Below are 16,330 nucleotides of genomic sequence, written 5' to 3'. Positions count from 1 at the left end.
AGAGGTTCTGGAAAGGGGGCTACATATTTCAGTGTGTATTTAGGAGTTTGACTCATGGAGCATTAAACCATGAGCAGGTATATAGATTACAAAAATACACACTGTTTTGGTAAATTGGCCTTCCAACTTAAAAGACAGGACAAATAAATGATAAAAGTGAAGAAGAAAGTTGTACTTTCTTATTGAAAATTGGAATGATGAACACAACTTTGGACTTGAAGTCAGGAGGCTGATATTCTGGTCTTGATACTGATTAATGACCTTGTATAAGTTGGCAGATTTCTATGCATTGTTTTCCTCTGATGTTTGTGATGGGATGACACTGACTTCTTATTAGGAGAATGACTTTGGTCTTGAAAGATGTCATAAAAATAGAACAGCATTTTCTTACTTTTTCCTACTCTTATTTCCATCTAATGTATTTTAGTTTAATGTGATGTTCCTGAAAGCCAAACAAAGGAAGTTTTAGAATGACCTGGTAAGCTGTTTTCCTGCTAACTGAGCAAATGAGAGATCTTAAAACAACTTCTCTTCCCCATATGTGTTTCCTCTCCATCTGGAAGTGTGCCCTGTGCCTCCCGAGGGGAAGCAGACACAGAACGTACATTTTCAGTGAGCCATTAGCGAGCTTTAGAAGTTTCCCATCAAATTCCCCAGGCCCCTGAAACTGTTGTTAGCCGTTTTGATGATGAACTAAAGGAGGAAAGATGGTACCTTTGACTGTCAAAAAATAACTTTTTTTGTTTTAATGTTACCCTGAGAACATTTTGGTATAACTTATTTATTTCCAAAGTTTGTTTCCTTCACTTCTACTGGCTTTCTTATGCCTTTCTTTTTTTTCTTTGTATTTATACAGTGCTTTGTAGACCACATACAAAAAGAACTGGACCTATTTCCACCAGAGAAGAGAGGAGAGGTGGTCATTCTTTTCTCCGCTCACTCACTGCCAATGTCCGTAAGTCATAAAAAAATATGCGCAATCAAGGAGAAGTTTATATATAATATTGTCTCCTTTTTGTGGTCAGTGATTATTACCTCCATTTTATAAACTGTAAGATCAACTTACTCTTAATAGCTCCTATGTTTATGGGCAAAGGATGATATCCAAAACGGTCTCATCTGTTGGAGCTAAATTAAATTCTTTTTCAATGTTAGTAACTAGATTGGTCAACGCACATCATCCATGATTAGGGGTATTTTTAATGTATTCATATATAATAAAAGTACCATCCTTTGAAAATCAGAAGCATAGATCAAGGAGACTGGAAAAAAAGGAAGAATTTCCATTGCCTTTGACTCTTTGTTGAGAAGCAGTCGAGCTTCTGGTTAGAATGCTGAGACTGTCAGCAGCTGGATTTTGTCAGAGCGGAATGGGGGGGGGGGTTGGGGGGAGGACCTAAAACTGAGCCATTGGGTTACTCTTCTTTCACTCTCAGAAGATTTTTTTAAGAAGGGGCTATTTGTTATTCACAGAATCATTAGTATCCTTTTCACAGAATCATTAGCATCCTTTTCCTTTTAAAGTGTCCTCTTTCTTACAATTTTCACCACACATGTTACCTAGTTGATTCTTTGCTTATCAGAACATCTTTTCTGCTTAAAAAGCAGAAATTCCTGATTCCAGAAATTCCAATATTCATGTAGTCTAGGTTGGACTTTGGACTCTTTGTCAAATGGAATAATTAAGATAGTTGGACAATGTCAAATGTCTATGACAAGCAAATTTCATGCTGTTAAAGCTACATTTTTGGAAAGAAGACCTGACACAGAGATTAGCTAACACTAATTCCATTATCTCGCATGTGTGGCTGGTGATGAAATATAAACAGCTTGCTTTGTGCTCTTCTGTACTTTGCTCCTGTACTTCTTACCTGGTAATGTCCCACCACATCTACCAGTTTCTCTTCAAGAGGAGGAAAAAAAAAACCCAAACTTTTGAAGCATATGCATTAACATGATCTCTGACCTTAATGATGTTAGGCTAAGTTTTAAAAAATGATAGTAACAAAGAGGCAGGAGGCTAGGTATGCAAGAGCTTTTAATAAGAATTAATTATCAGAGGGTAACTGTGGGTTTAGAGCTAGAAGGTACCTCAGAGGCCATCTCGCCCAATCTCCTCCTCATTTTACAGATGAGAAAACAGAGGTCAACAGAAGTCAGGGGACTCTTGCCCTGGGTCACACAGGTAGTAGATGGTAGAGTCAGGATTAGAATCTAGGTTTTCTGACTCCAAATCCAGTAGTCCCCTGCTCCTCTTTGTTGCCTCAGCTCATTGTATGTAAAGGTAGAGTTCTGATCCTCAGTGTCATGTCCTTTTTCTTGAAGCAGCAGCTGATGGACGCATAGTAGAAAAAAACATTAAACTGGGAATTGGAAGCCCTGTGTTCTCTGCCATTAACTAAATGTATGACGTTGGACAAGTCACTTCGTTTTTCTAGGACTCAGTTTCCTCTTTTGTAGAATGAGGGGGTTGGATTAGATGCTCTCTTAAGTCACTTCCATATCTGCTTCTAGTTCTGGAAAGAATCATTGCCTTCATTTTGGTAAGAGGAAATGGCTGGAATTTGTTTTTATGGGCTCACAAGAATTTTATTGGGATGATGGATTTTTAAAAATCTGTTGATATGCACTAAAGGTCTTTTTTCAGTGCCTGTTTTACTTCTTTGCAAATTTTTATGTTTGATTTTTTTTCTTTTTATACTTAATAGTATTTTATTTTTTTCCAGTTACATGTAAAGATAGTTTTCAACATTCATTTCATTTTCAACATTCATGTATTCATTTTGAGTTCCAAATTTTTCTTCCTTCCTCCCTCCCTTCTCTCCTTCCTTCCCAAGACAGCAAGCAATCTGATATTGGTTATACATGTACAATCATGTTAAACATATTTCCATATTAGCCATATTGTGAAAGAAGAATCAGAACAAAAAAGAAAAACCATGGGAAAGAAAAAAAGTGAAAATAGTATGCTTTGATCTGCATTCAGACTCCATGGTTCTTTCTCTGGATGTGGATAGCATTTTCCATCTTTCGGAATTGTCTTAGATTATTGCATTGTTGAGAAGAGCTAAGTCTGTCAAAGTTAGTCATCGCACAGCATTGCTGTTACTATGTACAAAGTTCTCCTGGTTCTGCTCAGTTCTTTATGTTTGATTCTTAAAGGAAAAATTGCCTGCCTTTCATTTTTTAAATGGTCTTAGATGAACAGTCCTGTGCAGTAGGCACCGGGAGAGGAGGCCTTTTATACTTGGCTTCTTGACCTGTTCGTAGCATGGTTCATATGGCATTACAGCAAATATAATATAATGGATTAAAAAAGAATAAAACTATTTAATGGTAAAGGAGAAGACTACGGGTAGAATCTGTTGCAGTCCATTTCACCAGCTCAGAATCGAGCATTCTGTCCTAAAAGCTTGGCCTAAAGATGGCAGTTTTCCCTTTCAAAAGTATAATAAGCCCCTCCACCCTGTGCTTGTTTTTTTGTTGTTTAAGTTGCTAGATTTGATATGGGGGCGGAGGACAGGGGGCCTGGGCACCGGGAGGCTGGGGTGACTTTTTATGGGTCTTTACTGCCACCTGCTGGTCATCAGCGAGGAACCCTGTGCTGCTTCTTTGCTCTGACAGTCAGGGAGGGCAAATGGGACCATGGAGAGAAGCTCCTCATAGCGAAGTCTCTTTACTCGATAATGACCAACAGTGTTAGGAGCTCATTCAGATTCTTTGTAGGTGGAGGAGCGAGGATGGTGCACAAGAGCCTCAAACTTAAAGTTCTGCCATAGGGCCACAGGTTCTCAGACCTCTTTTTTCCCATCTATATGCTAGATCTTCAATTTGTAATTAAAAAAAACCCACTGAATAATGTTAGATTTTCCCTGTTCTTAGCCTCATACTTCATTTCCTTCTGTTTCCCTAAGGGGTTGAGCATGTTGGGGGCAGGGAGGATTGCTGGCTGGGGAAAGCAAGTTAATGGAAGTGAGACCTGAAAACCTGGTGAAGTAATAGAGAAAGGACAGTGGAGTCACTGGATACGACAACCCTAAGCAGAGGAAGAGACAGTGAGCAGGGAGGCTGTCGGTCTAGTGATCTCTTATTTACCTGTTCACATGCTTTCTGTGGCTTTCTGGATAGCTGTGATGTTTCTGAGTTCTACAAAATGGTTTGTTGGTATGAAACCATCACTGAAGCAGTTAAAAAGAAACCCGAAATGAACATTTTCAAAGATATTTAACCAACTTTGTCAGCCAGCAATATTTCTTACACCTGCTGTGTAAAGGTTTAAAGTGTAATTACAAGGTAGTCCTTGTTCTTAAGTTCATAATCTAGTCCTTTTTCTATTGCATCATCTTTTATTCACCTTGTTCTTATCACCTCTAAGCCTTTTTCTGTACCACCATAAGTTAATTTAGTACCTTAGTTCTCATGTAATAATATATCTCTCTTCCTTCAAGTCCTCTCTTGCATCACATGATTCCAAAAGATATTTGATGGACATTCACACACTTCTATACCAAATTGATCCTTTCCATCTTTTCTATGCTGCACTTTTTTTGCATGTATAATAAATGTGTTTGGTAATAATTCTGATAATAGTAGAATCTTGATTATACTAAGACCTTTATGTAGTTTTAGAGGAAAGAGACTAAATGCAGTTTTTCCTTAATTGTACTTTGGAGGTCACCCATGAGCATCTTGCTTGACTGTTCTTCATATGATTGGTGCCTGAGAACATGATATTTTTTGACCACAGGTAGTTAATCGAGGTGATCCTTATCCTCAAGAGGTAGGAGCTACAGTTCAAAGAGTAATGGAGAAGCTGGGGTACTCCAACCCTTATAGACTTGTCTGGCAGTCTAAGGTATGTGTCAGAATCCAGTAACTTATGAGTATAATCTTCTATAGTTTTTTCACATTTTTAGTTCATCAACCTTTAGAGAAAGTCAATTTTCTAATTAAGCGCTAAAAATATTGATTATGACACACATATCAGCATGTACATAGGCTTGATCATTTTGAAATCCAGATGCTCACCATGGAAACACAAATAACTGCGGAGGCGAGTAAGAGGGAGAAGAAAAGAAAGTGACCTAAAAATAACATGGTTTGTTGATTTAAAGGGATTTATTATTGTAACAAAAATTTGATTCAACAAACATTTACTAAATACTTATTATAGGAAAGGTAGTGTGCAAGGATTCTTAGAAAAAAAATTGTCTCTGCCCTCAGGGAACTTATATTTTATTGGCAGAATAGGTTGTATGCAGGAAGTAAATATAATTTGAGGAAAAGTGAATGAATTTGTTAAGTACTTGCTATGTCCCCAACAGTGATCTCAGTGCTGCAGATGCAATAGAAAGAGAGACAGTGGCTGCTCTTGAGAAGCTCCTGTTCTGGCTGGGAAGAGATGACACATATAGGAAAGAGTGTGAAGAAATGGTGAGAGCATAGGATCCTAGACTTAGAGCTGAGAGGGACCCCAGAGGCCATCTAGTCTAATCTTATTGATAGAAAACTGAGGCAGCTGGTGGGACCACAGTACACTAGAGCTCTGGGCTTAGAGGCAGGAAGACCAGAATTCAAATGTAGCCTCAGACACTTTCTGGAGGTGTGACCTTGGGTGAGTCACGTACCCTTTCTCTACCTCTATAAAATGGGGGTAATAAAAGCATCTCCTTTGCAGAGCTGTTGTGAGGAAAGCCCTTATTAGCACAGTGCCTGGTACACAGTAAGCACTTAATAAATGCTTCTTGCCATCCTCTTATCGCTTTATACTAGTAGGAAGCATCAGATGTGGAATTTGAACTCAAGTCCTCTGATTCCCAGTGTTTCCAGGAAGGAGGTTGTCCTTGGGCTGCATCTTGAAGGAACATAAGGAGTTTGTTGGTTTTGGGTTTTTTTTTGTTTTTTTTTGCGGGGAGGGGGGAAGAAAGGAAGGCAGTTGGGGTTAAGTGACTTGCCCAAGGTCACACATCTAGTAAGTGTATCAAGTGTCTGAGGCCGGATTTGAACTCAGGTCATCCTGACTCCAGGGCTGGTGCTCCACTCACTGCACAGAACATAAGGATTTTGAGAGGCAGAGATGAGATGGGAGAGCATTCAGTAATGCGGGGGGGCGGGGCGGGAAGCAGGGAGGCTCAGGGATGGCTTTTTCCAGTGTGTGGAGGTGAAAGGAGGCATATTAAATTCAGGCAACTGCTTGTAGTTCAGTTTGGTTTGGTAATGTACCTAATTACAGGTTCTATTACCATTTTGTTTTTATCTTTGTATTCCTAACATTTAACATAGTGCCTTGAATGTTGTGAGGGCTAATTAATAAGACTTAATAAAGGCTTGTTGAATTAAATTTTCATATAAAAACAAAACAAAATAAATCTTTAAATTAACTGAAAGCCTACCATTTTTAGTTCATCATGTCCTTGTTTTCACCTCCTTCCTCCTTGCTTTCAGTGCTTCCATCTGTGCCCCCATGGTTAAGTATTCAGATTTCAAGGCGAACAGTTCCATGTAAGTCACATGAGAGTGTATTTGTGTTGTCACTAATGTTTCATTTTCATAGGTTGGTCCAATGCCCTGGTTGGGTCCACAGACAGATGAAACTATCAAAGGACTTTGTGAAAGGGGCAGAAAGAATATCCTTTTAGTTCCAATAGCATTTACCAGTGATCATATTGAAACCTTGTATGAACTAGATATCGAGTACGCTCAAAAATTAGCGAATGAGGTGAGTTTCCTTTTAACTTTCGTCACTAAAGAGCATTGCTGTGTCTATCTGTATTTCTGACTTTTTAAGTGTGAGTACGTATTTGTTAATATAAAAAAAGATCAGTATCTTCAGAGGCTTGAATGATTTTTGTGTAGAAGATAGAGTGAACTTATTTTTCTTGATTCCTAGAAGGTAGGACTAGAATCTACTGGGAGGAAAAAAGAACGTCATAGTAACTAGAGGTGTTAAACAGTGAAATGGGCCGTCTTACTAGATGGGGAGTTCCCTTTTATTGAAGGTATTCAGGCAGAAGTACTGTGACCTCTTGTCGGTGACCTTTTAGAGGGAATTCCTGATTTAGTTTGTTGTTGTTCAGTTGTTTTCAGTTGTGTCTGTGTCTTTGTGGCCCCATTTGGGGTTTTCTTGGCAGAGATATTGGAGTGGGTTTGCCATTTTCTTCTCCAGTGCATTTTAGAAATGAAGAACCTGCAGCAAACAGGGTTAAATGACTTGCCCAGGATCATAGAGTTCGTAAGTGTCTGAGGCCAGACTTGAACTCTGGAAGATGAGTCTATCCACTGTATTACCTAGCTGCCCCAATACTAGCCCACAGAAACTACCCATGATTCAGTTAGGGATTGTCAAAATGGGTAAGCGCTAGTAATCTCTGGAGACTGCTTCCACGTCTAAGATCCTGTGATTCTATGGCTCTGTCTGAATCCTGCCACTTCAGAGTTTGTAGTGATTTTAGCTGGGATTGAGTTGATATCTACCCCCATTCTTCATGAAGCCCTTTCTTCATATAGTAATTTCATAGTGTAAAAAATATTGAAGGGAGAAATGCTTTAAAATCATCAATAATACTTTAAAATACAATTTGGAATCATTTTAGCAAATGAAAAACATTCTTACTCATTAAAGCAGGTGGCCTAGTAATCTATATACTATATGAAAACTCCACTGTTTTTAAAAAGTCAGTACTTCAGACTTTTCATTAATCCTGTCAGGCATCTTTCCATTAATTTGAGTTAGTCAGGTTTTATTGTGCTATAATTCCTTTTCTTCCTTGATGCTGTCATCTAATTTGGGACTTTCATAAAAATTTATTTTTCTATTATGTGTTACAAGGCATATGGATTTTAAAATTCTATATGGTTTTTATAAATATGGGATTAAACACAGAATCATATCCCTAGTAATTTTCTTAACTTCTTTTATATCCTGACTTAATTAGCTATTTGCCACTGTGTTGTGATCAATCTGATTATTGAAATTACAAATACCATCATTAGCATCTTGTAATGTAAGATGGATGTGAATTGTCATTCACTGTGGAGAAAAACTATAGTTCAGCTATGTTATGGGTTAAATAAGCTTTTGTGGGCTAGTTGGGGAAACCTAACCACCATTGATAACATTTAGCCTATGGGAAAATGCATTCTGCATTTATGGAGTGGGCAATATATAGTAATGAGAACACATGGCCCTCCTACCACTGTGGCTGCTAAGCCATTCCTTGCACAGTGAGAAGAGAACACAGTGGTTCAGATAATACTTCTTACTCTCAAAGACTTCCACATGGGAAGCCAGCTCCTGGTATGGTGCTATGGGACAGTGACTAGTGTGTACAGAATATTCATATACTGAAGAGTACTAGGACTATTTGTCACTAGCTCTGTTAGGAGGCTCCCTGTCCCACTGTTACTAGGGCAGTTTATACCAAGAATTTTGTTAGGGAAGTTTTTTTTCCCATATTGAGTGATATTCCACATCCATCTTACATTGGTATTTATTATTTCAATAATCATATTGATCACATCAGTAGCAAATGGCTAATTAAGTCAGTACATAAAAGGGAACAAAGAAACCATTTCACCACCATTTATAATATTGTTTACATGGTGATATGTGTTCTCAGTTTCAAGCAACTAAAAAATGAACTTTTAAGAACATAATCTCTCTCTAAATTGAGTACTATCTGTAGCATTGACTGATGTGAGTTTTAGCAATTCTCCATCCCCCCTCCCCCAACATAGCCTACTGATGCTAGAGCTAATTAATGGTGATAGAAAGAAAGGCAGCCAAAGGGAGAAAGAGATTCAAGTGACCTAGATCTTTTACGAATTGGATAATTCACTTCCAAATAAACAAGTCACTGTACTATTGTTTTGAGGGTAGATCGACCAAATTTATCAAATCTTATTTAAGTACCTTAATTACACAAGAATATGTACACAGAAAAACTCAACTCTGAATTATATTGGGTTTAGGTCTAGCAAAATGCTCACTATCTAGTAAATTTGCTTTTTCATTCTGATATTTTAGAGGAAAAAATACTTGAGTCTAAATTGATGATATTCAATTTTATGATAATACCTATAATTACTTTTGGCCAAAAGAGCATTGTGTTTCTGTTTGTTATTATTGTGATGCAGAAATGGGCAATCTGGAATTAAGATGAAACAGGTTAATATGAAAGAGACATATCTTGGGAACCAAAGTCTATCATCACTGAAAATTAGACTTTATATTGGCTGGGAGAAGTCACTCTCCAGGGTGCTGTTGCATATTACAGTATGATGCAGCATTTTCTGGAAAAGGGAAGCAGACTAGTTGACATTGGAAGCCAAAATGGAAACTGCAATGAGTTCTTCTTTTTCCTGACTTGTGAATATTTTCAGAATTCTTTCTCTTCTGTTAGTAGTTTTTCTTCTTTTCCAAATGTAGTGTATTTTCTTGTACCTATCCTAGGGGGAAAATGATTGGCTTAAAGGCAAGTTACAGGACTTAAAATAGGTGGTGAGGTATAGAGGCTAGACAAGCAAACTCAAAACCTGGAAGGCTTGAGTTCAAGTCTTATTTTGATACATACTAACTCTGGGCAAGTCACTAAACTCTCAATGCTTTATTCAACTCTCCAAGATTTTAAGTTTCAGAAAAGGCATTAGCCTGTATATTCTTCATATGGAATTTCCTATGCCACTAAAATTTCAAGTCCTTTCCCTATCCCTCATTGCTCATGATAAAATTTTCATGTGCTTGATTATTTCATCTCTTGTTTGGGGAAAAAAAACCCTAAATATATGGAATTTAAACTCACCTACAAGTTGGGGAAGAGGCTACAGTAGTTATTTTTATAAACACTTAGAACTGAAATAGGCCCCCAAACCTTATCATTGTTACAGATAAATTCTTTGTTAAATATCATCGTTAAAGAGAATAACAAGACCTGTGATAATTGAATGTGTTTTTCATATAAGAGGTGATGATAGACAGAAAGAATGGCATGCTACTGGCAAGATGCTGTTGGAATTGTGTGTTAGAAATCTGTGTCTGGTTTGTCATTTTTTTCTGGAGGGAAAAGAATGAAGCACAGATTTAAATGAAGAAACAGTTATATTCTGAGGATAACAAAATGGATTAGAAACAATGCTTGGGAGGGATAAGAATAGCATGTAGAAATTGAAGAGGCATCTATAATAACAGGAATGAACATTAACGTATAGCTCAGGTCCAATATTTTCAATTAACAGCTGCCTGTAGACATTTTTGAGCCAGTACTGTGGGTTGTGGTTTTGTTTGTTTGCTTGTTTTTGGTTGTAGCAGATTAAAAAAAAAGCTATAAGAAATAAAAATGTGTGTGCTTTTTTTCCCTTCTCATTTGATTCAGTGTGGAGTTGAAAACATCAGAAGAGCGGAATCTCTTAATGGAAATCCATTGTTCTCTAAGGTATCCACAGTGTTGCTGCTGTCTTAGTAGAACATCGAGTAGAGCAATCCTCTGAGAAACTCGAACAGAATATTGGTTTTCTCACATATTAAAACATTTTGAGTTCCAATTAATTACAAAAAATAAAAATCGAATTTCTTGTACTTAATTTTTTTTCCCTTTTATCCCCAATTTTTCTATTTGTGCCTCTGTGCACTTAAGGTTAATTTAAAATCTGCTTTCCAAAAAACCAATTATTTTAGGGTATTGGTGAGAGTATTTAATTTCCAAAAACCCTTGTCTTAACCTTCTTTGAGCTGTGGTTTCCCAGAAAAGGAAAACTTTGTAGTCTTTAGTTGATAGGATTTATAAATGAACTTTAAAAGAAAACCCCATACCAAAAACACTCTGGTGATGATGGGGGCAAACACAAAAGGAAAAATAAACTGAATATACTTTTTTAGTTCTAGCTAATCTTTGTTTCTTATCATCTGTTTTTCAGGCACTGGCTGATTTGGTTCATTCACATATCAAATCAAATGAAATGTGCTCCAAGCAGTTAACTCTAAGCTGTCCGCTCTGTGTAAATCCTGTCTGCAGGGAGACAAAATCCTTCTTCACTAATCAACAGCTGTGACACATGGTCTGTGAAGCCAGTTGGATTAGTCAGGAGAAGAACTTCCTGGGGTGACCCCACAGACACCCCGAAGACATCTCATCTGCGGGAAAAATGTTAGGAAAAGTAAAGGAACGAAATTACATTACTATGTGGACAAATCCTCTGGTACACTTTGCTTGATATTATGTAGACAGTGATTTTGAAGATCCCTCTAGAAGAAATTCTATTTTTATGTACTTAATATACTGTGAACATTTGCATTTTATTCTTTTAAGTATAGTGACATTCTTCAAGTATTGCTAGCATAATGGCCAGTTGGCTGTTTCATTTAAACAATAAACAGGTGGATTTTAAAGACTTCTTGGATTCTAGAGGCACATTTTAAAATACAGATTTTACAACAGTACAGATGCAGCTATCCCATATGGACTGTGGGGATGATTGAGACTTGTTTCATCTGTTTTTCTCTTTGTTTCATCAAAACCGTGTCTGACTATGAAAAACCTAACTTGAAAAGAAGGCTACTCGGTGTTCTTTTTTGTGGCCTTGCAGTAGCACCGTGTCGTCAGGAGTGAGCTCTTATGCCTGTGTCGACCAAGGATTTGCCAGAAGTTTGCTGGTGAAACTGGTCTTCTTTGCACATGGCTTTTTGCAGTGATAATAGTCGTGCCTCGATTTCTAAATCTTCTGAGATTCTGATATCTCCTTGAGTAAAGACTCAGAGTTGCTAGCAACATAAAAATATATTGTCTACCATGCATAACTTTATGGAAATTTATGGTGGCGCAAGGAGTGCTCATACTGGCCTCTGGAGGTTTATGTTCTTGAGGAATGATGTTGCTGAGAAATTTTGATAGTACCTTGATTTTTAATTTTTCTCCCAGAATCCCAGTGAGGTTTTCTATGCAGATTCTCTTCTGAGATGAGTTTCTCCATTCTGCATAGGTTTGTTTTGAAAATTATTTTTTGAATGGCAAATACATTTTGTCATCATGAGCTCGTAGGTAAAAAGTTACCGCCAAATGCAGCAATGATGTCAGATAATCAGATCTCATATGTTCTGATTTAAATGGATTAAAATTCACTGTCAGCCACATATAGAATAGAATTTGTAATGATAACTATTTTCCTTCATTCTTCCGAAGTCTAACACTTCATGTTCTTCAAAAGAGATTTTCTCTGCTTTAAAAAAAAAGTTTAGACAGTAGGAATATTCTTCAGAGGATTTATAGATCTTCTGTATTCAGGGTTTGCTGTGTTAATAAGTATTATGACATCAGTGAGGTTTCTTTGGAGGTACATAGATGATATTGAACCAGTTTAATTCATGTTGTCTAAAATCAGAATGATGAAGCGGAAGGAAATTACCTCAAAGCACATGAGAAAAATGCCTCCCACTTTTGTTGCCCTAGTAACAGTCCTCTCCATAACTTAGAATCCATTAGATGAAGAAAGAAGGAAAAAAAGAAAAGGAGCATCTGAATTTCAATAATTTGGTAAAAAAAGAAGAGAAATTGGCTTTTCTACTAGGCGACTGTTTTTGTAGTTTCACTTGATTTGGAATAGAAGCACTTGATTAGGCTCTAGTTGCAGGATGTCATTGCAGAATTGTTTATCGATGGCTTAGAACTTCTTTTTGAGCTTTGATTTGGAGTCTGGTGCTATGCAGAATTTCACATCATAAAGAATGAGTAGTATCCCACTCATTTTACCCCAAGAAACTATGGTACAACTCTTTTAGTCTATGAATGTGGCCCAGCCCTTGGGTATTCTTGGATAGAGAATTTAAAGAATGATGAGATAGTCCAGGTTGGTGGCCCTTTAGACCCTCAGGAGGATGCAGCACCACAATCTTAGAATCCCTGCAGACAAGACCTTTACATGCTCTTCAACCCTCCCCCTTTTACCTTGATCCCCAGTTTATCCCTGTAACCTAGCCAGCTGATCAAGGAACGGCAGACATTCTGGTCTAGACTTCTGGTGCCGATTTGGAACTAGGCCAGCTTCCAGTATTAAGGCATTGAGGTGACATTTATTTGGATCTTTGCCCGTGATATTGGGTACTTTTACGTGTTAACCTTGATTGCTATTTAATTACTGCTTGATAAATCTAGTGTTTGGTAGGACCAAATTATTGATAGGTCATTTTTGGACTATCAGGTAGGCTTTGAGAAGAGTGTTTGCTTAGTTGTCAACTTCAGGATTACAAATGTCTGCTCTGGGTAATTAGCACTAAAACACTGCCAGCTCTCCTCAAACTGAGCTACTGTGTAGTACTGACTTTAAATTGATGAAGCAACTTCTTATAAGGTTTGAAAGAGCTGTGATTATTAGGTAATTTGGCTTGCCAAAATTAGTGTAAGGTACAGAACCTCCTTAAATACAGTCCCTTATTTAAAGATGATATAGTTTCACTGTCACCATCTACCTGTTTATTATTTCTTGTACTGAAAGTAAACTTACTTTATAATATTTGAGAGAAACTCAGCTCTGAAAGCCTTTTATGCTTTTCACCTTGCCAAAGTGTTTGCTAAATACAGCTGCCCTTTACCATACTGTTGGGGTTTATTAAAAAGTTAATTAATAACATAAATTTCTTTGATAATGTCCATGTAGTAAACTTTTTCCTCAACCTGTTATTAGTATACAGCACTAAAACAAGTTAGAAACTGTAGTAATTCTCAGAATTATGTTGCCCTCTGTCGCTTTTCCACATGTCTTCCATACAGTGATTTTTAAATGTATGATTGTGATGGTGAAGGTACAAGGAAAGAATAGAATGTTTGGCACCATGTTGCTAAAGCTTTGGCTCAGAGCTGAAACTATGTGCATAAAACACTTCAGGAGTCATATTCTCCTCTTTATAGACATAAGTCATTGATATATAATGAAAAGGAGGGGATAGTAGTTCATGAAGTTTTCAGTTGACTTCCCAAGTACAGATTTTCCTTCTCTACTTTTTCTGAACAAATTTGCTGATTTTCTATCAGACAGGCCATATAGAACAAAGCCACCATTTTTGGGGCGGGGGGGGAGTCAAGAGCTAGACCAGTGGTTCTCAAAGTATGGGCTAGGAACCTAAGGTCAGAACTATTTTCATGATAGTTCTAAATTTTAATTTTCAGTATGGCAAATATCAAGAGATATAGCCCACCTAAGCAAAAGCTCTTTAGTGGTGAGGGTGCTCAATAATTTTTAAGACTGTAAAGTGGTCTTGAGACCAAAAAGTTTGAGAACCACTAGTGTAGACAAAATGAGGGTCACTCATATATATGCATATATATATATTATATATATATATATATATATCTTATATACGTGTGTGTGTGTATAGTTTTACAGATTGATGTGTATCATTCAAGAAACCATAATTGAATACGTAAGTTAGATGGTTTATGCAACTCGCTACAGATATATTCAGACCAGATATTTAGGACCTTACACATTTGGAATATGTGAAGAATTATTCAACCAAGAGGGTAGTGAGAGCAGAATGAATACCAGTAAGTAAGGGCAGAGTGAGACCTTCACCCACCCCAGAGTTCAAAACAACCACATGGCCCCTCGTAGGCAAGGGAAGCTCCTCTCTGTTCTGCTCCTCCCAAGGGCAGTTGCTTTTTGGCAGAAAGCCAGATTACTAGGGATAAGCTGCAGCTGGGGACAGGGAAAAATTAGGAGCTGTACCTTAAAATTGAGGACATCTGGTAGCCTTAACAATCAAAATATCTGTTTGTGTGCACATGCATGTTCATGCCAGGAGAATCCTCCAAGAGTCTTCATCCTCATCCCTTAGTACATTGTTGGAGGCATTCAAAGCCAGGATCAGTTTGGCATCATTGTTTCTCTGGTTCTTGTATTCAACTAATTTTCCTTTAAAAGTGCTTCCTGAAAAGCTCTGACCCTGAAGATGCATGATGGTGGTTGGGGAAAATAATTCAGCTGATTGTAAGAAAACGATTTAAGTTTAGTGCTGGATTCAGAACCCTCGATGGAAATTAATTTTTCAGTTTTCGTCAGAAAGACATGGACTCATGAGAACATCTTGAGCTATTAAACTATAGTTTATTTTCTGTTGTTTATTCACACAGCATCTGCAAATTTAAAAGATAATTTTAAACACACTGTCTGCCCTAGGACTGCTTTGAGAACACGACTCTAGAACTTTTCTGTAGTGGCCTTGTAGTGAGAAAACTTTAGAGATCATCAGCACTTGACTTTAAATATTTAAACTAAGGCCCATAGAAATTAAGTGACTTGCCAAGATCATATAAATAGTGGCAGAACCAGAATTGGACCCTAGTCCATCTTTCTTCTACTCTAGTCACTTCCCACTATTCCAAAATCCCAGTCTGGGAAATCCTCTTCCAGTGAGGTTCTGTGTACCTGTTTCAATTTTATTTCATAAAATAAGTTTAAATGAACAGATTTTGCAATAAACCAGATTTCTGCATTAGCCAACGACACGAATCTTATTTAACAATAAATAAGATCTAAAACCTAATTATTATTGTATTGTTAATGTTGAACTTTAGTGTTCTTTCTTATTGAGCATTGCTAGTTAAATAAAACAATTGTACCTTTCGTGTTTGTTAGGTTTCTCTTTCTGGCATATGCGTATGTGAGAGCATATGTACCATAACAATTTTTTCCCTATTTGATTGCTTTAAATGTTGCTTTTCTTAAGATGTCTTTGAAAATATTATTATGGTTTTATCTAGAATCACTGATTTCCATTTCTATGTAGTGTTGTTGTCTATATGAATTGTATCAGTTGCCATTGAGACGGATGTTGGAATTAAAAACATTTTTTGGGAAAAACAAACAAACTCGTGTCTGGTCTGAGACATTTATTTAAAAAGAAAAATCACTTGGTGATAGTTGCTATTAGAAATTTTCCTTTCCAAATACACAGAAGCTGACCCAGAGTACCAGTCCTCCCTATCCCAGACATTGAAATGAAGTATGGAGAAACAAGCTCTACTTCCATGATATTAAAAACTCGAATGATTTAGACATGCAACTTCATGAAATATTCCAAAGCTTTGTCTCTCCCTTCCTCGGGTTCCATCAATCAAATATTTTAAGAAATCCTGTAGTACTGATGATCAGTGTGTGTTTACACGTCTACCTCTTGATTATATACTGTCTTGTTTTCTTTAGTTTTCATAAGGATGTATATTTCTAAAGTACTACCCTGGTGACCCATTGCAATGGTCATTCTGGGTTCTTGAAGACTGTGCCAGTGAATAGCAAGCTCTAGCAGGTCCTGCCACATGGGGAAAACTTAGTGCAGATCTAATGG

At 37.2% G+C, this 16,330-nt stretch overlaps 1 protein-coding gene across 2 annotated transcripts in view; it reads left to right on the top strand.

Annotated features, from left to right (window-relative positions):
• The window catches only part of FECH (ferrochelatase), a 50,186-nt gene extending 34,338 nt beyond the window's left edge, over positions 1–15,848 (top strand). The window contains exons 7-11 of one of the 2 annotated variants that reach the window (XM_036757449.1): positions 857–955; positions 4,748–4,855; positions 6,554–6,718; positions 10,371–10,430; positions 10,912–15,848. In XM_036757449.1, the coding sequence (XP_036613344.1) occupies positions 857–955; positions 4,748–4,855; positions 6,554–6,718; positions 10,371–10,430; positions 10,912–11,046 (567 nt within the window). In that variant the 3' untranslated portion in view covers positions 11,047–15,848. The remainder of the gene's footprint in view (positions 1–856; positions 956–4,747; positions 4,856–6,553; positions 6,719–10,370; positions 10,431–10,911) is intronic. The other variant, XM_036757457.1, reaches the window with a different exon arrangement.
• Positions 15,849–16,330: the final 482 nt, after the last annotated feature.

The sequence above is a fragment of the Trichosurus vulpecula genome, chromosome 1 (assembly GCF_011100635.1).
Source record: "Trichosurus vulpecula isolate mTriVul1 chromosome 1, mTriVul1.pri, whole genome shotgun sequence".
Lineage (NCBI taxonomy): Eukaryota > Metazoa > Chordata > Mammalia > Diprotodontia > Phalangeridae > Trichosurus > Trichosurus vulpecula.
The sequence above is the reverse complement of the archived record's forward strand: the minus strand, read 5'-3'. Positions and strand labels throughout refer to the sequence as shown.